Source organism: Euprymna scolopes, chromosome 26 (assembly GCF_053919585.1).
Source record: "Euprymna scolopes isolate OS-2025 chromosome 26, ASM5391958v1, whole genome shotgun sequence".
Taxonomy (NCBI): domain Eukaryota; kingdom Metazoa; phylum Mollusca; class Cephalopoda; order Sepiida; family Sepiolidae; genus Euprymna; species Euprymna scolopes.
Genome location: NC_136507.1, coordinates 64105866 through 64130914, shown reverse-complemented (window position 1 = coordinate 64130914; position 25049 = coordinate 64105866). Strand labels below are relative to the sequence as shown.

General features: G+C 34.5%; 2 protein-coding genes across 26 annotated transcripts in view; one reads left to right on the top strand and one right to left on the bottom strand.

The window, feature by feature from the left end:
- Nucleotides 1-25049, bottom strand: part of LOC145248122 (disabled homolog 2-interacting protein-like) — a 1344959-nt gene that overhangs the window by 221044 nt on the left and 1098866 nt on the right. For 10 of the 25 annotated variants that reach the window (XM_080109911.1, XM_080109925.1, XM_080109913.1 and 7 more), the window contains one exon: nucleotides 7741-7869. The exons of the other annotated variants lie outside the window; for them this stretch is intronic. In XM_080109911.1, coding sequence (XP_079966037.1) covers nucleotides 7741-7869 — 129 coding nt within the window. The remainder of the gene's footprint in view (nucleotides 1-7740; nucleotides 7870-25049) is intronic. 25 annotated transcript variants of the gene reach the window in all.
- On the top strand, nucleotides 15464-22329 carry LOC145248121 (uncharacterized). The gene is made up of 2 exons (XM_080109910.1): nucleotides 15464-17141; nucleotides 17701-22329. The coding sequence occupies exon 1, from the start codon at nucleotides 15503-15505 to the stop codon at nucleotides 16598-16600; it is 1098 nt and encodes a 365-aa protein (XP_079966036.1). The 5' UTR covers nucleotides 15464-15502; the 3' UTR covers nucleotides 16601-17141; nucleotides 17701-22329.

Here is a 25049-nt window from a genome sequence, read left to right as displayed (position 1 = left end):
GTGGGAGAGGGGGCACAAAAATAGAAATTGCTGCAATGCCATTCTTAGGCGGCCATAACAGACTTCTGTCAACAAAGATGCTGAGCATCTTGTCAACAATAAAAAGAAACCATCTTTTTCATCCATCATCCTTTGGGTTGTTGACATGTGCAAGTCTTATTCAATTAATCTCCTGCATATCAAAGACTTCAAAAAGACAGTTTTATTTACGCTAGATACAACCACAATGGGACGGGGGGGGGGGGCGTTGGATGTTGTTTGTCTATCAGAGTCGAAGTTGCTGACAATTCGGTCTGGATCATTTCCTCTCCACCTGGTTGTTGGACTCTCTTGGAAGAAGAATAGAAGAAAATTCCAAATAAATCCATTTCCTTATTCATCTTTTGTTTCTTCATATCTTTGAAGAGATAGGTTGAAAATAATCCACTCAAATGAATATTGAATTCCTACAATGCCGAGATACAGACAATAATAACTAAGAATGACATAAATATTTTACTCGGTCATGGCTGATGGAACAAGAACAATCTACTCTCGTAGATTAAATAAAATGCTCAGTTTGAAATTCTATTTAGATTTCGGAGTATGACATTAAGATTCACAAGTTCAAAGAAATGCATCAGAATAAGGTTGGAGGTTACATCGGCTAAAACGTTGCTAACAACAGTAATCCAAATAAGAAAATTAACAATCCTCAAATCAAAAATGCCATTATATATATATATATATATATATATATATATATATACACTAGCAGTTCAGCCCGACTTTGCTCGGGCCCTATGTACTGTTCATAACTTACCCTATGTGTGAATACACTTTATGTAAGAAGTCAAATGTTTAGACTAAAAATTGTCTGAGTAATTTCGTAAAGACTGCAGAGGTAAATTTTTTAAAAACTTTAACCCTAATTTTGACCCCTTAACATTTATTTTTTGGGGCTCAAATCAAATTAAAAAGTTTAATTCATGTCCAAGTAACCTACATTTAAAATTTCAAGCCTTTCGACCCAAAATTGGCAGAGGGGTTTGGTAGAGTTTTCAAGGGTCAAATCGTTGAACTTTGACCTCTTGACAGCCAAATTTCTGTCCAAACACCGATTAAAAAGATTTTCCCAAATGTCAAATCCCCTTATGTCAAATCTCGAGTCTGTAGACTGAAAATTGAGAGAGTTATTTGGTAGGGAAATGTACACACAGAGACGTACACACAGACATTTTCACTTTTATATATATATATATATATATATATATATATATATATATATATATATAATGTTGATTTTATTAGTAGCAGTATGTGAACGGCGCCGTTGTATTCAAATTCACTTATCTAAATGATAGAGCTATCAACAAAAAAAAGGATCAAATTAATCTTTGCTCATAAAAATTTAATTTGCATACACGCTTTATTTATTTCTTTTTTATTATTATCAGTTATTTCAAGATTAAGCCTCCCTTTCTTTGCTTATAAAATCAAATTTGCATACATGATTATTCATACTGTAAAATGAGCTACACACACACACACACACACCTGTGTAAGATTTGTAAGAGAGAACCCCAATAAGGTGCTCGATTATAAAGGTGATATCCACAGATCGTTATTTTGATGTATAGTGTGACTTTACAGCAAAATTTGAAACATTGCTCAAAATGGACAAAATTATATTTGTTTATATTTTCTTTAACGATACTGATAAGCAAAAGTACTAGATTATTTTTATTAAAAGCATAATTTCATCCATCAAAGTGCTCCACCTTTAAGGAGAGCATTTGTGTGTGTGTGTGTGTGTGTGTGTGTGTGTGTGTGTGTGTGTGTGTGTATATACAAACTAATTTTATTTTTATCTTGAATTAAAGAAAAAAATTTTTTTAAATGAATTGCTTCCAATGTTTGTAGGCGTGGTTAAATCAGGCAATCGAGTCAGTGTGACACGTCAGGGAAACAACAGAGTAAACATTAAGAAAATGCATCCATGCTGCGAATGACTCAGCGCATGTTCACTGTGCCCAGACACTTGCATAAGTTGCACAACTTATTCTTCATCGTCGCTGTATCCATTGCAAGTGGCCTCCCATCACCTGCCCTCTATTTACAGACACACACACGTGGGAGAAAGGCTTCGATATTTCCTGATGGATAGAGAGGAGCTTGTACAGGCAGAGGTAAGGATGAGGCTTTCATTATCGTTTCGGGTTTTCAGTTGAGTCAGGAGCAATTAAAAACGTCCATCTGTGTTCACAAGAACATAAAGTAAAAAGATGGTAACGAGATGACTGGAACCGAGATTCTTAGGATGCATGTGGGATCGACCAAAATCTTATTAAAAATTCAAATGTGACAGACTGATGAAAATAGTTATTTTTAATTTGAGCGCGGCAAACCAAAAGATAGACAATTTCAAACTCGTGATCAACAGACCACCAAAAATGTTACTTCAAATCTGATCATGACAAACTGATGAAAATACTATTTCCAACTTAAAGATAAAAGACGGGGGGTGGGGGGGCTATTTCAAGCTTGAACATGACAGACTGACAAAATGTTATTTCAAACTTGAATGTAACAGACTGAACAAAATACCATTTCGAAATAGCATTTGAATCAATGCCTCCATTCAAGAAACAATGTATATCCTCTGTAAGGGTAGCTGTGTTTGTAATTGTGAGGCAAGGGTTGCGCAATCTCCAACCACACCTCTCTTGAATTGGCACTGCTCAAGTCCAGTAGCAAGGAGAGTCCAGGACGACTGGAAACAATGCCGAGATAAGTGGAGAGAAAAACCTGGAATTTCCAAATGGTCACCCATTTTAGTACTGACCAGGTTTAGTGTTGCTTAACTTCAGTGATCTAACAGGAACCGGTGTGTCAACATAACTATGCCGTACATTTGAATAGATGCAGCTAAAAAAAAAAAAAACATCTTTTTTTATTCTTTTCTGACCAATCACAGCAATATATTTGCATTTGCATTCATGCAGAATTCATGGACGCTTTGTTAGATCATCAGAGATCCAACAGATGTTACAAGTACAGATTTATAAAAACTGATGTCAGCAAGTGAATCAATCGCTCATACAACAGGCAATGTCCTCTGACACCAAGCATAAGTGAGTTGAGAATACAGCATTTATGATTCATCCGAGCAAGACAAGCGGGAATAGCTGAGTGTAAATAATTTATGGACTCAATCATTTCATATGGATTACAGGTAGTTCTTGTCTGCAGAAATCAACGGATATCTACTGGTTAATAATGAAAAGCACAAAGGAAATGAGTTATTCTGTAGAAATTAAGCCCTCGTTGGAAGACCATCAGATTTGTTAGAAAAAATCGTCAAAGTGACATTCCCAGGAAACGGTTCGTCTTTCGGAAGCACAGATTCGGATCATGTACTAATTTATTTTTTTTTTTCTTTGTCATTGCTCTAGCCTCTTGCTCTTATGAAACAAAGTAAGCATTTATTTGAAGGGAACTAGAACTCAATAGTTCATAATTACTAGGTTTATGTTGTAATGCCTAGGAATTCCAATTAATCGCTTAAAAACTTTTTACGACCGGGCAACGCCATGCAGCATGCTAGTATAGTATAAATTTTCTATGGTTTTATTTATGCATATATATATATATATATATATATATATATATATATATATATATAAGAGAAAAGAAATTAAAACTAAGTTGAACTTTACAATCAAAATTTATTGTTCAACTGAATACTCCAAAAAACAATTTACAAAGTCTTTATTTCGCGGAGTTGCAAAGAATGCTATTATCGCTATTCTTCTCATCATCAGAAAGAAATCAAGAGATTATATTTGTAGAAATGCTAGAATTTGCTGGTTACAGCATAAAAATATCTAATATAAATACTTGGTATTTATATTAAATCGAAGTTTACCATTGCTTATATCAGGTAAACATTGCATCTCCTTTGATTGCACTAATATATATATATATATATATATATATATATATATTAGTATGATGGTTCTTGGTTCGATCCTCAGCTTGGAAGAGGTACTAGTCTAGCAGCACTGATGAGTTGTAATACAACGAAACAGTACTGTATGTCGATGACTACAAATATATATATATATATATATATATATATATTAGTAATTCAAATGGAGTTTCATTCGCATGAGTTAATCCTATGAATCCATACTGTATTTATATAATAGTGCTCAACAACACGTAGAACTCTTTGCCTATTCTGTAATTTCACCAAACAATTAAATAAATAAAAGATACCATAAAAAATCTTTTGTCTATCAAATTGTTAGATGAAAGTAAAAAATAGGTAAAGAAAGACCCCCCCTCCTCCCTATGTTAAGTAGGGCTTTTCTAAATAACGTTATTCAGAAAAACTATTAAAATAGGTATCTTTTGTTTATTAAATTATTAGGTGAAAGTACAGAATACGTAAATGAAGGTCGCCCTCCCTCTCTAAAAACGAAGGAGAAACCGGAAGTGAAGTGGAGACAGCAATCTTAAAAGGTAACTGCAATTTTTACCAAAATCCATTAAACGATTGGGAAAAAATAAAAAGACCAAAATTGTACTTTAAACCTCTAAAAATTGTAATTCGTAAAATTTTGCTTCATTGATGTCTAACCACTATGAATCAAATTCAATGAAAATTTGATATATTTGAATTTTTAGACAAGAGATTGTACCTATATTATATCCCTGAACAAGCCTTTAAAACACTCCAAAGAAACTGACATATGGCAAATTAATTGATGCCTAATACCCATGATTAAATTTTCATCAAAACCTGAAGTATCTAAATTTACATTAAGAGCTCCCAGCCTCCTTTTGCATAAGACCTAAATACAGCATACATTACAAAAACCCATCCTTAGCTTCTTTCCCAGAACTGCATGCTTGCGAAATACTGTTTCGCTGGCTTGCTTCCCCGTTGAATACAACATGGGAGCCTTCAAATCAAATGTAAACACGTTCTTGTTGAGCCGTCTCCATAAATAATCAAATTCTACCCAATGTACACCATTAACGATTACTACACTACCACCTTACATTCATTAACCCTTATCCTTGAGTGGCCTTTGGGCTTTGATAAGTGGTGACTCCTAAGTAACAAAAAACAAAAAGCCTAGAAGCTGTGTTCTAAAACTCATAAAGATCGGTTAACTAGTTTGGGCGTTTACCTCTCTCACACACGCGCGCGCACACACACACGTAAAATTATATATGTAGAGATAATTTGATTAAATCTGCATTAGCCAAGGAAGCAAATTAATTCATGATTGGAACCCTAATTAAAAAAATGTCAGAATAATATTTTTCTTTTTTAAATGGATGTAAATAACGGACAACGTGTGAGGTTGTGACACACAATCCGAATGTTCATTAAGAGTTGGCTTTTACATTCTTCCCACAAAAAAAGGAAAAAAAAAAAAAAAAGGTGCTTATTCAGATTGGCACTTATGGCGCCAATTAAAAGTAGAGAAAATAAGAAAATACAGAAAGGTAAGGTTTGTATGATGTATGTACCAGTTACAGAACAAAGATAAACTATTCCAAAAGTAACGTAATTTGATCAAGTAGTTCTTTATATATATATATTATATATATATATATATATATATATATATATATATATATATATATTCAAGAACATCAAATTTTATTCCATGTCAATGCAGAGGAAAAAAGCAGCATCATGAAGGAATCAAGGGCAGACAACCGACTTTGATTTCAAAAAAGATTTTTTTTTTTTTTGGATGAAGTCGGAAAAACAACCGAAATGTAAGAATAGGTAAATGGGAGAGGTACTAGTCTGTGTACCGTGTCTGGAGGAAAAAGGGAAACAATCTACCATTATGGGACGAAGTAAAAATCATAAACAGAAGAATGGTGGAGAGAACGAAGACTCAAAGAAACAACATTTTATTAATATAAGGTGTTATTTTTTAAAAAATTTTCAGAACATGAAATTTTCAAATGATGAAAACAGTTTTTTACAAAGCTCATTTTATAAAAGTTAAAAACAAAATTTCAAGAATATTAAAATGGTTTCGGCTTTCACTGGGGAATAACCAATCACTAAGTAGACCTAGTATAGAATTTAACACGATATGGGAATTTAATTATAACAGATAATATATACAGTAAGAAATAAATACAATATATATATATATAGCAATAATAATTAGTAATAGTCATATTTTCAAAAAGAAAAAAAAGAAATAAAAATAGGTTTAAGGCTCCCAAAATTTGTACTAGAACTGTCTGCAAGCACAGTGGTTAGACTACTTAGAAAATCAATTGTAAAAGTGATATTCTCCTGAAGGTTGAAGGTTCAATCCTCGGTGTGGGCAACAGAAAAAAAAAGGTACAATTAAGCATGCTACCCCAGTGAAGTAAATAAAGGGTTCCATTTTAAATTCCATTTGACAGAGACATTCTCAAGTTCAACAAAATACACCTGAAGAAGGTAGGAGGTTAGATCGACCGAAACGTTGTGAAAATGACACTCTAGATGAGAACAGTAGTCTGATAAATCCAAATAATATGCGTCTAACATGTCTTGTAAATACTGAAGAAATATAAATATTCCAATCTGTCAAGCATCAGTTAACAATTCTTGGAAGTGTGGAATCTATAATTTATCATGCACATTGAACCGTAACAGTCAATTGATGGTTGGATATGAAAATGTTCAAAATTAACATTTTAAAGATAATTGAAAGCAAGCAAACTTTCCTTATAAACAAATGTGGAGTAAGGATTTCTTTCAGTTTTTACATAAAAAAAAAATACAATACAGGCTCAACATTGCTTAACTTTGGTGATCTTCTGAGAACCGATGTACGCCACATATCTGCATATTTACTGATGAAAATGTTCTTTGAAACTTATGCATGACAAATCTCCACAAACTGCCATCTCAACCATAAACATGACCACCCAACAGAGCCTCTTATCAAACTACTTGGACAATATCTAAAGTAAGATGCATTCGTTCAATCTTTGCAGCTATGCAAATGCAATTCAAATCAAATGTCCAGTTCTAGAAGGTCACCCTCACAGGTTTTCCCTTCTTTTCTTGAGAAAGGGGTTAGTTTATTGCTAAGCGCATGATGTGCCCCTACTGGGGAATACTGGTGGCGATGTCTGGGAATCTCTTCTGCAGTACAAATTACTTTTCCTCTAAGGTGTTGGCTTTTTTTCCAATCCTATTTTGTCAACCCTTGTGTCACATCTTTTCACCATGAGACTCCATTTCTGAAATTAAAAGTTCAGTCCATTTGTTTTATTCTTTTGCTCTAATAAAAATAAAGGGAGGTGGTTGGGGGGGGGGCTTGATGACATCATTCCCTTAACACAAACTTCATAATTCGCTTTGATGAGAAAAAAAGTGCTTCTTAAAATTGCACACAAAAAAAGCCAAGAAGGTCAGATCAAATTCCTTACCTACATCCTATCTACAAAGTGACTTTATAAGTACAAAGGGTAAAGAAAGAGTGACAGACACTTGAGCAGATTTCTCATAACCTTTGGAAAGTCAAAGACAATGTCTCACGCCTTTAAGATGGAAATGACTCAAAAGTGATACCATTCAACTAGAACAAGGCAGTACTACAAGGCAGACAGCAGCCATACAACTAACAAGGCAACCATAACTACTAAGAGAAAAACACTATTTCTAACAAGAAGAAAAAAAAGTGCTACTTTGGAAAAAAACAAAAAACAAACAAGGTTTACCAAAAGTATCTTGGCTGCGAACGATACTGACTGCCATGTTCTTTAAGGTATGACTTGCATACCAACTCCGGACAAGGATCTCTGGCCGTTTCTCTCTCTTTTGTCTCATGACAAAAATGGACGTTTTTGCTATAAAAACAAGCAAAGATTTTATTTCAATTTCAGAATGGTTTTAAAAATAATTCAGGGAATCTTATTCAATTGAGTTGTAATGACTATGAATCACGCTGAATGTAAATTTGATATACAGAAATTTTGAAATGGGAGGTTGCACCAAAATTATGTTGTCTAAAACCCCTTTAAAATATTCCAAAGAAACTGGCATTTGGGGAAGATTTATTAATTGATAACTAATAGCTATTCATAATTTCACAAAACTTTGGGGGGTGGGTAACGAGTTTCCACCCTCTTTTTATCCCCTTTGCATAAAATAAAATTTTTTAAATTCTTAACCTTGATTCAGCTCTGTTGACAAGGGTTGAAACCGGTTATCATTTTTTGCATTGTAATTTCATCTATACTATGAATAAAATTCTAAATATTTATTTATTTATGTGTGTATATATATCAATAAAACTTTTGAATGGATGCACCGAATTGAAAAATTCTTTTTTTCCCCTGAAAGATGTGAGTCCCAAGATTGTCCTTATCTATATATGGTTTGTTACGAACAACGCAGTCACACAAAAAGCCTGAAATAAGGGTTTTTAGGCCGTTTCGTGCAATTGTCGAAAAAGTTACCAGCCCATGTCAACGGAATTTAGTACTGTCTGTATACAGTCGCGGTAACATCTTTCGGCATACGGACAGGACTTGTGGCGCAATGATTGACGCGTCAGGCTACGGATCAGAAGATTCCAGGTTCGAATCCTGGCAAGTTCGTAATTATTTTAACCATCATTTTATCAAATGTTTACTCATTATCCTTACCCTTAGGGTATTTTTTGTTTTTCTTCAGTGATTTTGTTTTGTGCATATGGGAATTAACCATACTCCGAGTTCACAGGGTAAGCGTTGATAGTAAGATGATGTTGAGTGTACTTGACGCTGAGTGTACTCGATTTTGTGTTTGACTCAGTGTTGTGTGTGCCGACGCAGTGCAGCTGTTAGTGTTAAATAAATTTGATCTTTATACAGCTATATATATATATATATATATATATATATATATATATATATATATATATACACACATACATATTACATATTAAATGACAAATATGCCCATATGCCTTCATTCTCTTTTAAAATTAATAAGTGCTTTTTCTTCTGATTAGTGTGTGCGTGCATGTATATATACACACACACACACACACACGAGGTGCCTTTAGTTTCCAGACTTTTTGTACATGCATTCAAAATTGTCAAAGATTCTTGAAAATTCAGTATGTTATAGCTATACATTTTATGAGTTGACTGGCCAATTTTTATGAACAGCTGCAGATATGCAATAAAATTCTGTTTTAAACTTGGAAAAAATGCCACAGAAACGTATGGAATGCTTCAGATTGCTTTTGGACCATCTTGTATGAGTCGAGCGTCAGTTTTTGAGTGGCATATGAGATTCAAGGAAGGCAGGGAGTCTGTGACGGATGATGAGAGGTGTGGGAGGGGTAAGGAAGTCAGAACACCAGTGTTGAGTGGCCAAATAAAGAATTTCATGGATAAGGACTGGTGATGTGTCTATAGAAACAATAAGTGCACAGTCTGATGTCAGTGTGGGAACTGTCCACACAAGTATTCGCGGAAGATTTGTGCAAAGTTTGTCCCAAGAATGCTGAGAATATCACAAACTATCTGACAGTTCATCACCCTCTCTATAGTCGAGACTTGCTCCTTGTGACTTTTGGTTATTTCCTAACATCACGAAAAACCTTAGAGGCTGTTATGAGAATTCAGGACATGAAAGAAGCTGTAACAAGGGTCACTGACATGTGCACACAAAAGGACCTCTATGGAGTCTTCCAGAAGTTGATGGAATGGCACACGTGCATTGTAGCTGGAGGAGATTACTTTGAAGAGGACTAAAGTTTCATGTACGTACTATCAATACGAAAAAAGTCTGAAAACTTATTGAAGGCACCGCATATATATATATATATATATATATATATATATATATATAATACTAGCATGGGTGCCCAGCATTGCCCGGGTATTTGGAGGTGTATGTTGAGCAAAAAAAAAAAAAAGCAGTCAATTTTTTTTAACTTTGACCCCTATTAGTATTATGACCCCTTAAAATTTATTATTTTGGCCTTAAATCAAGTTATTAAGTTAGATCCATGTCCAAGGAACCTATATCTAAAATTTAAAGTGTTTAGACCCAAAATTGTCGGAGGAGTTTGGTAGAGTTCTCAAAGGTCAAATCGTTGAACTTTGACCCCTTAATCGCCAAATTTCTGCCTGAAAACCGATCACATCGATTTTCCCAAATCTCAGTACCCTGTATATCAAATTTTGAGTCTAGACTTAAAATTGACAGAGTTATTGCATAGGGAAATGTAGACAGACAGATACATAGACACGTTCACTTTTATAGATAGATAGATATTGCTAATAGAAAATTATATACCGGTGTATAGATTTATCAATCAATTTGAAACAAGGGAATAGAATATAGTGTGCAGGGATTATGAATGCTCTTTATACGAGGCATTTCATATCCTCTATATTTTTATTCTTTCACATGCTTATTTTCTTTTTATGTTTTATTTTACTTGTATAGATCGACACATGTAACTCTCATTGGATCCTAATTGATTAATTAATTAGTCAATGAAATCTCATAATTTATAGTAACTACTCCCTTAAACGTATTCCATCCTGTATTGCCCAATAAAACTAAAGCCCCTCTCTAACAGATTTAAAAAGCCATAATTATCTAATAATCCCCTAGATAATCCCCTCTTCCCTTCCAATGTATACACCCTATGCAATATCCCCTAATATGCCCATTACTAGATGTCGCATGTTTACCTTGTTCTGATCAGACGCATCAGGCTTCAAAATGCCTGGCAAAAAAGAACATTCATAACACCTACACACTATATTGTATTCATTTGTTACAAATTGATTAATAAATTTATATACACTTTTTTTTTTTTTTTTTTTTTTCCTTTGAAGATTGTAATGCTGGGTATGGGGCAGCCAAACCAGCTGCCAACATTGCCCCGCTTTTTTATTGAAACCAACCGAGAGCTCTTTTTAGCATCCTCGCTGTTCCCTTAAGTGCAATTGTCTAAATCTCTTTTGCACTTGGTTCTCCAGGAATATTAGTTAGGTAGGACTTCATACACCAGTATATATTTTTCTATTATCAATATATTTTCCCCTTGTAGGTTGAGTTTTTTTATTCTATCGAAAAGTTTCCATTTAAAGAATACTTATATATATATGTGTTGGAATTTTTTAACCTTCAAAACTATATAAAAAACATTTATTTTTATATTTTTTATCATTTGTTGGAAAACTATTTAGCCAGTAAGTCATTTTATCACCTGTAATCACTGCATGAACTTGCTTTCTTGAATTCACAATAGTCTGAACGTTATTTCAGGGATCGTCAGTTGTCTACCATGAAACTGTCTTGGGGATTTAAAAACAAAACAGTATATTAAATCATGGCTCCCCAACAGCCTTGATCAAACACCACCTTCCTTAATCACAAGAACAAAAAAAATGTTCCGAATATTTGATCTAGTTTCCAGCTCCAGATTAATTTGGCTAACCTATTCATGCTGTAAAAAAAAAAAAGGTCTTTTTACCTGTGACACTCGTTCTTGTCTCCAAATTCAAAATGGATATATTATGTCTCCACCGTTTTATCTGCTTAGTTACTGAATTGTATCAATGATCCAGTAACTTCATCAGACTTTATAGTTTTTCTGTAAATTCTGATGAAGTTACTGGATCGTTGATATGATTCGGTAACTAAAACATGTGTAACTAAGCAGATAAAACGGTAATAAAAAATAAACATATTTGCTCTGCAATAGGATTGAACACTTTCTTCAGGTTTTTACTAATTACCATTTTTGCTATATATATATATATATATATATATATATATATATATATATATATATATATATATATATATTGTTTCATTTTAATTCAGTTTAAGTTCTCAGAAATCAAGGGACCCTTTCCTGGAGAAAACACTTGATCTCTATTTGAGATACAGAACTATTCAAATATTCCATTAAAGTTCTCCTTAACCTCTCAAACACCGAGATAGTTAAGAAGTTGGGAATATGGTTTTCCTTAATTAACCATTTAAATAAGTTATAGAATACTTTTCTTATCATCTCTTGGTCTTATTGAATTCTAGAAGAAGAATTCATCTAGTCTGGTGGAGTATCCAGTTCCGTGCTGTTACTTGAGGTAACATCACTTGGAGAAGGTGCACCATTTCTCATAAAAAAAACTAGTATTATCACTAGGGCTGTGACAACAGAATATTCTTTCCATTGTTTTGACTCTTGAGTATATATCCGTTAATATCTTATACGATTTTATATAGACTGATGTGGTTCTCGATTGATTAACTGTGTCTAACTGTATCGGATATATACTCGCGAGTCAAAAGAATGAAAAGAATATTCGGTTGTCACAGCCCTAATTATCACTAATAACTAGGGTTAACCATACGGAGATCTTATTTGGGTCGTGAATACCATGTGATTTTGAATATTTAGTCAGGGTTAAATTGTAGAGAAAAATATCCTAATGTAAGGTTTTCCTGACAAACTCCAGTACAGAGAGACCATAGACACCGGAGGACAGTGTCTAGTAGGCATTCAAGTTCTCAACTGGAAAATGTGTCTTTCAAAAAAAAAAAAAAAAAACTGTGTAGGTATGATTAGCATCACTCGTTCTCTTTTCGGTCCAAGCGGCATTTACGAACGCAATATAGATGTAACTTGTGTAAATTACTCACAGAAGATACAAACAATTATTACTGAAAGCAATTGCAGTCTCAGGCCACCAATTATCAAGTTGACGTAAATCGGATCAATTTAACTCACTAGTAATCAAACACAGTACAAAGTTTGTGGTGCCGTTTTAAATGTTTTCAACCAGAATTCAGCATTATTAATCGATACAATTCTACCAGTCTTAATATGATCAACACAATTTTTTGGCTTTGTGACTGCGATCAAAGTTTAGTATCGCCAAGAGAAAATAAATAGGGACACATGCAATGAAAATCACGCCTGATGGCAATACATCAAGGTCAAAAATGCTTTATCTATCTATCTATCTATCTATCTATATCTACATATATATACATATATCTTCTTTAATATAAAGCTGAACGTCTGTGTGCGCGTCTGGTCATGAATAGGCTCCTATATGGTTGACTATTATAGAAAACTGATCACATATGATAGAAGATTATCGAGACACAGGAATGGGTATGTTTGATCTGGCATAATGATGATTGTAGGGTCTGCGTACGCGCCTGGTCCACAAAGTATGGAAATAAAAAATTTTAAAATTAAAAAAAAACGTTTACAAGTGTTTTTGATATAGATGTACATAATAATACTTTGATAAGTATGTTTTAACTTAAATAGGGATGGTATAATAAAATTGTGTGGTCTGGCCTCCATAGAATGGAAATAGGCACAAACTTTAATAAAGACTTTTCATATCTATCTGCATAAGTATACTTTGATAATTATGTTTCAGTTTGAAGAAATATGGTATAATAAAATTATGGGGTGTTTGTTCGTGCCTGACCGCCATAGAATGGAAATATGTTACAAAGTTTAATAAGGTTTTTTAATATAGAATATTGTGATAAGTGTTTCAGTGTGAACAGGTATGGTATAATAAATTATGGGGTTTATATATTTTATTTTTACTTTCATCATATTTTGCTTTGGATTTGATACCCCCAAATTCGAAGCTATCTCTTTACAACCTTTCCTTTTCATGACCTATCATACTTTCATAAATCAGAGTCCATTTTCTGTAGACTGTTTCTGAACCCAGTCAACGACGGGTACTTTTGCTAGTATATATATATATATATATATATATATATATATATATATATATACAAGAAATCCAAGCAAAAACAAAAAAATGTTTGCATTTAGATAAACATTGGAAAAAAGATTTAAACTATCAAAAAATACCCATCATTTCTAAGAAACCATATTTTAATATGTGTGTGTGTGATTAAGTTCAAGTATATTGTTAACGTAAACTAAAAACCAATAGTTTTCAAAAGTGCTCATTGCGTGTAGATATAATTATATAAACACAATGTTTATATAATTCTATCTACACGCAATGAGCACTTTTGAAAACTATTGGTGCATGTAAATCAATCAACGTCATTGAAACGTAATGTTGATTATATATATATATATATATATATATATATATACACACACACAAAACAAAGAATTAGACATCCATATTATCATTAATAATAAATACTGCTTTCTTAGAGTTCTAATATACCCAGGTGGAATAATATTATTTTCCCTCTTTGATGAATTGAACCATTGGTTAACAATCGAAAGGGGAATCCTGAGGTTTGCAATTTTAAATAAAATATTGTAAATTTAATTTTACAATATCTTGACTTTTTCTACTTATATATATATATATTATTTGTACCATGTAACCAAGAACTATCTGCCAGCACAGTCCAATCACTGGCACCTAAATAATAGTTCGAATATTTCAAATCTCAATTTAATAAAAAAGGTTACATTTATTTTTCAAAATTGGAATAGATTGATGTTACGGTTAAAATTAAAACCAAATAAGAATCGTTGCATAATGTACAGTCAAGAAATGTTTTCACTACATATATAAATTGTAAAATATATATATATATATATGTGTGTGTGTGCGTGTCAAATATTTTTAGAGTACTTTTTTGGAGTCAAAAACACTATTTCATTTTGGGTTCATTTTAAAATTCATAAACTATAACAGATCCCTTAGACATTCTTCTCGAATACGTAAAAATAATGTTTCTTTACATTTTTTTATCATTATAATCATCATATCTATTATATAACAAGAATTTTTCCTCTGTGTGTGTGTTTGTTCCTACGGACTCTTAAACGACTGGAACGATTTTTCTTGAAATTTTTCACAAATGTTCTTTACGTGCCCAGCAGTGTTCTTAGATAGGTTTTTATCAGAATGTCTTCAATAAGTATCGATGATCGAAAAAATCCAATGAAAGAAGGAACAAGCGATTTTGACTAAAGTTAATATCCTCATACAGCCTAACATAGCAAGTGCATTTGAGAAGTTTTATCACCACACAAGCAGAAAGGCCAAGTATATAAAATCAAAAGTTCTTTGATATGACAGGGGAGCGTTTGAAATAAATGTTTCTGTTTAGAGCAGTACCGAAACATGATAATTGACTTTTGCAGTTTAACCTTTAATTCAAGCCATTATATCAAAATTTTATAAAACCAACAGTGTTCTCTACAGTGCAATCTAAAATACAATGTATTGTGCATTAAGTTACCATGAGGAAGCATGTGTCCCCAACTAGAGCAGGCAATCAATCAACTTGATTGAAAAATGGGTGAGTTCACCAATTTCGATGACAATAAGATATGGGAGTGCAAAACATTTGTTTATCATTCAATCCCAGCCAACATCGGGTTTCCCTGCTAGTTATTACAGAGTGACCGAAAAAAAAAAAAAGGGCCCTGTGTACACTTTATGTGATATCTCCATTATTTATTCACCGATTGCCCTTATTTTACAGGACATGGCAGAATCAACGACCGTGAGTACACCAAGACCCCAGTGGGAGCTGGGACAAAGAATACACTGTGTTAAATTTTACTACAAGACAGGCTCGTTTAAGAAAACCCAGGACAGTTTCATGCGTCAGTTCAAATGTGAAAAGGCTCCATCCAAAAGCAGAATTCAGAACTGGGTGGACCACTTTGAGAAGTATGGGACCGTGGAGAACCTCAACGCTGCCAGAGAGAACCGTCCAAGCAACTCAAGACATCCCAAGAAGCGAACAGCCGAGCTGGTCGAAAGAGTGAGGGAGTCTCTCCAGCAGAGTCCGAAACGCTCTGTGTGTAAGCGAAGTCAGTTCCTCGGTATGTCCCGTGAGACTTGCAGGAGAGTGCTGGTGAACGATATCATGGCTTACCCATACAGAATACAGACATTGCAGACAAGAAGCAGAGGAGGGCTATGGCAGTCAAGATGCTCGAGAAGATCAAGGAGACACCAAGTTTCCTTAACCTCCTTTCGACCTCAGATGAAGCTCACTTCCATCTTGATGAAAAGGCGAACTCCAAGACGAATGTCTTCTGGGGGTCCTCCAGCCACCAAACCCCTGCACTCTCCTAAGTGCACGGTGTGGGCTGCAATCTCAGTCAGAGGCATCATCGGACCAATCTGCATTGAAGAATCTGGCGCAGCAGTGACAGTCACCAAGGAGCAGTATGTGGAGGTCCTCAAAACCTTCAAGAGTGAGTCCCAGACCATCTACCCGTCGCTCATGAGTAAGTTCTGGTTCCAGCAGGACGGAGCAAGTTCTCATACCTCAAACCTGTCCCGAGATTGGCTGAAAGAGAACTTCAGAGGCCGAGTGAACAGTCTCAAGATTGATTTTGAGTGGGCACCCCATAGCCCGGACCTAAGCCCCCCAGATTTTTTTCTTTGGGGCTATCTTAAGGACAGAGTCTACACAGGGATACCCAGAACCATCACGGAACTCAAGGAAGCCATCAGGGAGGAGATGAGAGCCATTACCAATTCAGTCCGTAAGAACGTCATGGACAACTTCGTGCTGCGCCTCAAGAAATGCACGGAGCTAAATGGAGGCCATCTAGAACATATGCTGTAGAACGGAGAAAAAAAGGCCAAAGACCCTAGTGTTTTGATGTGATGTTTTGAATATAATAAACTAGTTATAACCAGAGTTTCATTTCATTCTGACAAAACACTAAGAAACGGGGCCTAATTAGAGTTGGGGCCAGTTTTTTTTTTTTGTATACAGAAGTAAAAGATTAAAGAAAAACAAAGACTGCTTCAGCATAGATTAATATATAACCAAAGAAAAAGATATTTGGCTGCAACTCCTCTTACTAGGCACACAGACAAGTGACCTTGAGCTGCATATAGACTTCGCTCAGATGGTAACAAATAAGCTATATAATTTGATTTCGATTCTAGCTGATGGTACCCAAGTCATATATTTTTTAACTTTTGAAATCACTATTGTATATTGGGTAGAATGTAATAATCAATAGAGAATTGGCTCTATAATAATACGAAATTTGCATTCATCAAATTCAAAATATATTTAAGCCTATTTTACGACCAGGCAATGCCGCTTGGTTTGCTAGTTATTGTATAGAAGTATTATTTTGCCATCTGATTTCTATGTGTTTGTAGTGTGTACAAACACATGTATGGAAATTTGATGGTGACACTGAAAAAAAAAAAATGCCACTCTTCCTATAAATGCTATATTAGGAAATATTTGTTAGTTGTTGTATAAACATAGAAGGTAAGAAAAACTCAGAGAGCTAAGAAAGATACGAGTGACATGCAAAAGTATTTATATATCACAGCTTATTAGAATTTTTTTCTGACAAAACTTTCTCCTTACACTAAGGAATATTTTAATATGTATTTCAGGTGATTAAAGTATATCGGAAAAAACCCTTAGAGAAACAAATGTTAATGTCAGCATAATAATAAATGTAGGGTTTTTTTTGTTTTTTTTAGACAGTGGTCACCACTTATCAAGGCCCGAAAGCCACTCAGGGATAAGGGTTATTGCAAGTACATTACGTTAGTGTGGAGATTTGATGAAGTGTTTACTTAAGGGGGCGGTTCATTAGAAATTTGTTAATGTTGGACTTGAACACATCCAAGTTGTAGTCAGGTGGGAAGCAGGCAGACGGAACAGAGTTCCACAGGCGCGCAGTTCTAAGAAAGAAGCTTTGTTCATGGAATCCATGTTTTGATTTAGGCACAGATAAAGAGTGGGGGAAATTTTTCACAGTGGATTCGGCTAGACGGGTGTTTTTCGTGAAAGAGTGGCGAGGGGGGGGGACCAGAGATTGGAGTTCAGACGAGCACCTGTCATGTCAGCGGCCTAAAAAAATAATAAAATAAAAATGGCATCCAAGTTCTAGTTTAATGTAAAAACTGAAAGAAATCCTTACTCCACATATAAATTATAAAGTTTGCTTCACTTGAAAAAAAAAAAAAAGTTTTTACATATTGAGCGACAAAATCCATTTAGGTAACATTTTCCTCCTCAACCATCAACTGACTGCAAATAACGATTCAACGTGTGTGGTAAATTACAGATTTCACAACTTATCAACGCTTGGCAATCGATTAAGTCATTTCATAATGGTCAGACAGCTTCATGACAAATTGGAATATTGTTATTGCTTCAGTCTGCAAGAAACTATTGCCATAAACATCATTTACAAGACAGGTTGGATGCATTCTAAGAACTCAGTGGCCATTTTCTTTCTAAGCCACTGTGTGTACATATTACCATTAAATGTATACACAAAATAAATACAAAGTCTTATCCTGATTATAAACATTAGATTTAATATGAACACTATTAGCATACGACTAGTATAACACTACAAATGTTTGATTCGCATATAAAATTCAGTACATCTTGTCATTGGCTCTATTTGCTCAAAGAACTTCTAAACGATATTTAATTTCACATGAGTTTTGAAGTATCTCAAGTGCCACAGAATCGGATTGCTTCAGTAATTCTTGCTTTCAGTTTGTATAAATGACTAGCAGGGATACGCAGTGTTGCCCAGGTGTATCAAGATGGTGTAGTAAGGAACCCCGGGTGGAGAGAGGTGTTAAAAAAAAAAAAAAAGAGTGGTAGTAGTGGAAGGGGGGGGGGGCAAAACAACAGTAGACAGCCCGGGTGGAGAGAGGTGTTTTCAAGAAAAAAAAAAAAAAAGAAATAGAAAAAAGTGGTAGTAGGCAGGCAGACTCGAACTTGTAATGCAAAGGAGGAAAAGAAGGTGAAAAAAAAAAGTAACATCTTAGGTGATGCATCCATGGCAAAACCAGAAGTCATGAGCGTCAAAATTAAGGCTAGTTAATCGAAGGAGACGATGACTTGCGAAAATATTGATGAAAAAAGTGACCCCTCCTTGTAGAAAACTGTCCAGTTAAAGGTGAAGGAATTAATGCTTTTGGCCAATTTTTCGATATTTGTCGTCCAAGAGACTGAGCTTTAAAACGATACCAATTTTGTCAAGTTCCGACAAGTCTGTCAAAAGTTTTTGCAAAATACACACACACACTTTGCTTTTTATATATTAGAAGATAAATCGACCTTTAGCACACTTTGCACTTGACGTACCCCCAGAGAAAAAAGTCAATAGAGTTAATTACTCAGTGAATGTGAAAACCAATGTGTTGTCCCATCTCTCTCTCAATACATTTCAAAAACGGTTTCATTCAAGAACATAAACCCCAGTGTGAAGGAGCCCCATCTTGTTAGAAAACTATATTTTGAAATAAAGGATTTGCAAAACGGTAGTACCTCTCCAAGTTGGCCTCCATACACCCGAGCACAATGTGTTGCACAAAATATAGCCGTGCCGTAAAATGCTTAAATAATCATTATAAATTAACACCTAGTTCAAAATAATTAACGTTGAAATTTCCCAATAAAAATCAATCAAATTGAAGGCAAGTAATCATACACACGCAGATATTGTGACAAAACAGTTTTGACAAAAACGTATGATGAGGTAATTTTGATTATGAAAACAACATTAGAACAGACTTTCCTTCTTGGTTTGAATTTTGTATGTGCAATGCACTTAGTCCATGAAACTGGCGTAAAGTGTTAAGAAATATTTAATATTGTTTATTTAGTATTAGCATTTAGTATTATGCATTTAAATGTATAAGAAAGGGTTTGCAAAAGGGTAGGACATTTCTAAGTTGGCCTCCAGGCGTGTCTTCGACTGGTCTCCATGCACCCCAGCACTACGTGTTGCATAAAACATAGCGTCTCTGTATTGAATGACTGCCCATGTGTGCTAATGGACAGCATCATTTCCAAAGTTACTCTATTAATAAACATAGGCATAAACGAAACATAGCGCAGATGTTAAGGAATAAACCGAAAATCCTGTTATTCCAAGAGTAGCAGTAAGTCCAGTTGCACTCATCAGTCAAAGATCAGGTTCTGAGAACAGCATCACTTGATAGGTGATCGCATACGTTTTACAGCCAAAAGGCATATATGCTTTATGGGATAAAGTGTTTGTAGAGGGATATTATTACCTTTCCGAGTTAAGGTCTCCCATGTGAATGACCGTCTGTGCATGGTAAGGAGCCACGTCTTTCTCTCAATGGCTTCATAGATGATCATATATTCATGACCAGCCCGATGTTGGAAGTGTGTGTTGAGAAAAAAAAAAGAAAAAAAAATGGTAGTAGGCAGACAGGCTCGAACCAGTGATGCGAAGGCGGAAAAGAAAGTGAAAGAAAATCTGACGTATTACCGCTACTCCATGACACGACCGGAAGTTCAGAACATTAAAATTAGGCAAAGTCAATCCAACCGATATAATGAATTGCAAAAATGGCTTGCAAAAAAACAACCTCTCCTTGTAGAAAACTGCCCAGTTGAGGGTGAAGGAATTAATGTTTTTGGCCGATTTTTCAATATTTGTTGTCTAAGACGTTGAGCTTCAAAATGATACTGATCTTGTGAAAATCCATCGCCTCTGTCGAAATTTACAGGCAGACATACAAACATACATACATACATACATTTAAACGGACAGGTTAGATTCATCTTATAGACAATTTGAAGTAATATCTGCTCCAGTTAGTGGATTACCATGGATTATGTGCAGATTTGGCAAGCTGCCTATACAATTAGCCCCAGAGAAAAAAAAACTTAATGACTGTTTCCCCATCAATTGATGGATGGCTTAAGATATTTGATTGAAACTCCCTTACCAAGGGTATTAGTTTTCGAACATGTTTAGGTACCTGTTTGTTGAAATGGCAGATTCAATAAAAAAGAAAGGTATGCTAGAAACTGCAGCAGACATCTCTTTGGTCCTCTACCACCATGAGTGAATTCTCGGATCATTAGATCTGAATACTTTTTTTAGTGTGTTAATACATCCTGATATGTAGAATGTTGCCTCCTCTGAAACTAACACGTTGCACACAAACATTTTTTGTGTGAATTTTGTCAAGAATTTCTATAGCAAAGTCAGTATGCTCGAAAGAATCATTTAGTTAGAAAGTCAAATAATTTACATTTCGCATCCCCACGATTGAACACTCTAGGCAGTGGATAACATGGATGTAAAGATATATAAACATACTAGATTTTTTAGCCCATTAAAAGCAGGAAAAGGTTATAACACATTTACTCAGAAAGAGTGCTTTATGTCAAATTGATGGTTGAATATGATAAAATCTGTGCTCATTTTTGCATTAAATGTTAATACCTAACTGTGCCTCGAACGGATACTACAATACTTAGTTCGCTGCACCTTATCATAAAGGTCTGTACAAAATTTCAGTCAGATCAGCCCAGTAGTTTCTGAGAAAAAGTGTGAGTAAATGTAGTATTGTGGTGACTAATCCCATTAATCCCTAACCATGCATTAAACAGATTAGTTTCTGATTAAAAGTGGAACAGACAGACAAACTAAGAGAAATATAATACAGATATGATCATTATAATTTACTTTACTTCATTAGCAAAGATGATCTTTGTTTGATCTTGTGTAAAAGATTCATTGAATTGAACACAAGTTGTTTTTTTCTATCATCATTATCAGTTCCAGCTCTGACAACCTTTATTGAGGGTATCAATGATTTTCATTATTTTCATATTTTTTCGTCTTCATATCTTATGCTGAGATAAGGCATTTTATGAACGACTTTAAATTTCTACTGTTTGTGGCTATTTTGTTTGAGCCGCCATTAGGAGCAGATTGTCTGCAACTGATCCTCCCTCCACGACTTAAGTGACCTTCGGCCATCAACATTGGTATGAGATATACTTTGGAGTGTTTCAGAACAGTGATGATGGGTGATGTGGCCACACCAGTTGAGACATTGTACAATATAATTCCTCATAGAAATCTTTACAGTTGATCAGCAATTTTCTTCATTCGATGCACTGCAGCCAGGATCGTGTCATTTGGCATTTTTTCTTGAACACGTCTAAGCCGTTAAGCCTCAGAGAAAAAAAAACTGACTGCAAAACACACACACACATTGGAGATGTGTGTCATATGCTGTCTAAAGGATGTCAATTTTGTAAAATTGTCGATAGCTACCCGTAAACTTTCAATCCAATGGATATATGTCATGTCAGCCAACTGGAATCAATCTTGCTGCCAAGGTAGGTAATCTTATAAGTGATAAACTGTGGATGGATACTATTACCAGCAGTATTAGTACAGAAATGACCGCAGTAGATCCGGTTGGATTTGGATTAGGTATAGTAGGTTTCATAGTGTGAGACCGTATACATTAAGGTAGTCATATACCCAGTCGTTTTTGTTGGTTTTGTCACAAATGTGCAAAGCAGCATAGTCTTCCGGCCTTGCAAATAAGGTAGAAAAGCTAATTATTTATCTCCCTCCTACGGAGGGAAGATGTGACACAAGGGTTGGAAAGTGAGCTTAATGCATCAGCAGCTTAGAGAAAGAGCACTCTGGCCAGCAAAAAAAAAAAAAAAAAAAGAAGCTCTGTCTCAGAGCACCTCAGGCAATTAGCAATAAACAAATCGCTTCTCAAGGAGAGAAGACAAAAGGCTGAGAGGGTGGACCTCCTAGAATTGCACAGGGCCAGCAACATATTGCAATCAATAGGAAAAAAAACATTTAAGACATGGCCTGTTGGCTTTGATGCTGATAGAAAAAAATCCCTGACTAAACAGGCAGAAAGAAACAACAAAAATGAGGATGATGCTCGTCTAAAAGTGAGACATTGAATTGCAGTATTGACTAAAAAGATTAGCTTTATTATCAAAAAGTAATTCACTGTTTGACACGATAACCGTTAAATCTTAGCTTTATTATTATTAACAAGATTCGAACAGTTATTCTCATTGTAGTTATTATATGTACAGCATTTCGGTCATTGTATTCTACAGCCTTTTTTAGAAAATTACCTACGAGAACAAAAGGAGGAGAGGAAGCTTACAAACAGGCAAAACAAGTGCGGAAAAAGAACATTTCATGTGAAACAATATCGTCGAATCTGTACAGCGAGGTTTTAAATGGAACGGTTTGAAAAACGAAGAAACAATGGAACATTAGGTTTCAGTCATGGTAGGGTTTTTTGTTTGTTTTTCTTTTTCTTTTTTTTTTTTTTTTTTTTTTTTTTTTTTTGCTTTTTCAGATTCACGAATTAATGGCTTGTACTGGTTACTGTCTCGAGTCTTTCTTGCAGGGTAGGAAGTTGTGGGGAGTGAACAACCTTTTTTAAAAGCCACTTCAGGTTCTGAAAAGTCAAGACCAATATGAGTGACCAAAGAGGCCTGGTAACAATGAGTCAATTAACTGAAGAAGGAGTGATTATTATGTGCGTGTGTATACATATACCATACATATAAGTGTGTGAATATATACATATGTGTGCATATACACACACACACACACACACACACATATATATATATAGATAATACATACACAAATAGATGTACACGCACACAAGCTTGTTAAAATTAATAAGCCCAAGCTCATCTGCAGCAAACGGGGTGCATGGGTGGAGTTGGGGGTGGAAAGGAAAATTTCACAAGGATGCAAGAAATTAGTAATTCCTAAAGGTCAAAAATGAGTTGTCTTAAATACAAAATAAGGATGGATATATATATATATATATATATATATATATATATATATATATATATATATATATATACACACACACACACACACACACACACACACACACATAAATACACACTAGCAGATCGCCCAGCATTTCCCGGTGGTAAACTATACCTACTATATTTAAATTACTACAATTATTATTTATTATAAACAGAAATATCGTAGATATTAAACGTAACATTAAATTCCTCTTTTTTTTTTTTTTTTTTAATGAAGTGAAAAAAAAAAAACGGGATAAAAACTGATACATGTGCATACGAGCATTATGTTTTTTTTGTTTTTTTGTTTTTTTTTTCTAAACAGTTCACCTCTTCTAAGTAAAAAAACAAATACGCGAGCTGGGATCAAAACGAAAACCTAAAGGCGGTGAGTCAACTACGATAACCATTAGACCAGCTTGATACGATCTTTTAAAAGTGTTTTCAAACTTACTAATTCTTTAACATAAGTAATCTGTCACATGAACGATTCACGCATGCGCATTCTTGAAACAGTTGACAGATAAAAATCCGATGACTCCCCCACCCTCCCCACGTATCAATTTTTCAATTTTGACCCCTTAGCAAACCTTTTTTTACCGGATGAAAACCCGATTAAAAAATTAAAAATTCATTTAGTATATAGGTTGACAAGTCTCCTCTCAAACACATTCTCACTGTGTGTGTGTCTATATATATATATATATATATATATATATATATATATATATATATATAGAGAGAGAGAGAGAGAGAGAGAGAGAGAGAGAGAGAGAGAGAGAGGTAGATAGAACCGAGGTGGCCGAGATAGACAATTGAATATCATATAAAAGCTGTCAGTTGTTGACATGTGACACGAGAAAGGAAAATCTATTTCTTCTCACTTGGTTGCACATTAAGTCAATAACATGGAAGAAGCGGAGAAGAAAGTCTTCCTTTAGGAATTGATTTCATTCTCTTCAAAATAAAAGATTGATTATTGGAAAATTCTTTCTTAAAAGTGCAAAGCTTAATAAAATCTAAAATTAAAAATAGAGATTCTTTTATCAAAATTCATACATTTTTCAGCCAAGAAGAAAGACAAGAAACAGCAATTTGTGAGTGTAGATTAATACCAGATTCAGCATCTAACTCCCAAGCAATACCTCCTTCCCTGACTGTACCAAAAGGGAAAAGTTCAGAATCAATACCTAATATCTGCGGCACCCTCTCACCAAGTTTGGCTTGTCTGTTTTTATGACATTTCAACCATTTGAAGATTATTTTATACGAAAATATATATTCTTTTTTTTAATCCACTGTAAACGAATAATAACTATTTTATCTGTAGTTGGGGGTGGGTAGTGAATGTAATATCTTAGAAAAGGAAAAGGTGAGGGGGGATAGTACCAACAGCTCTAACTTATCAAACCAGATCACGTGTTAT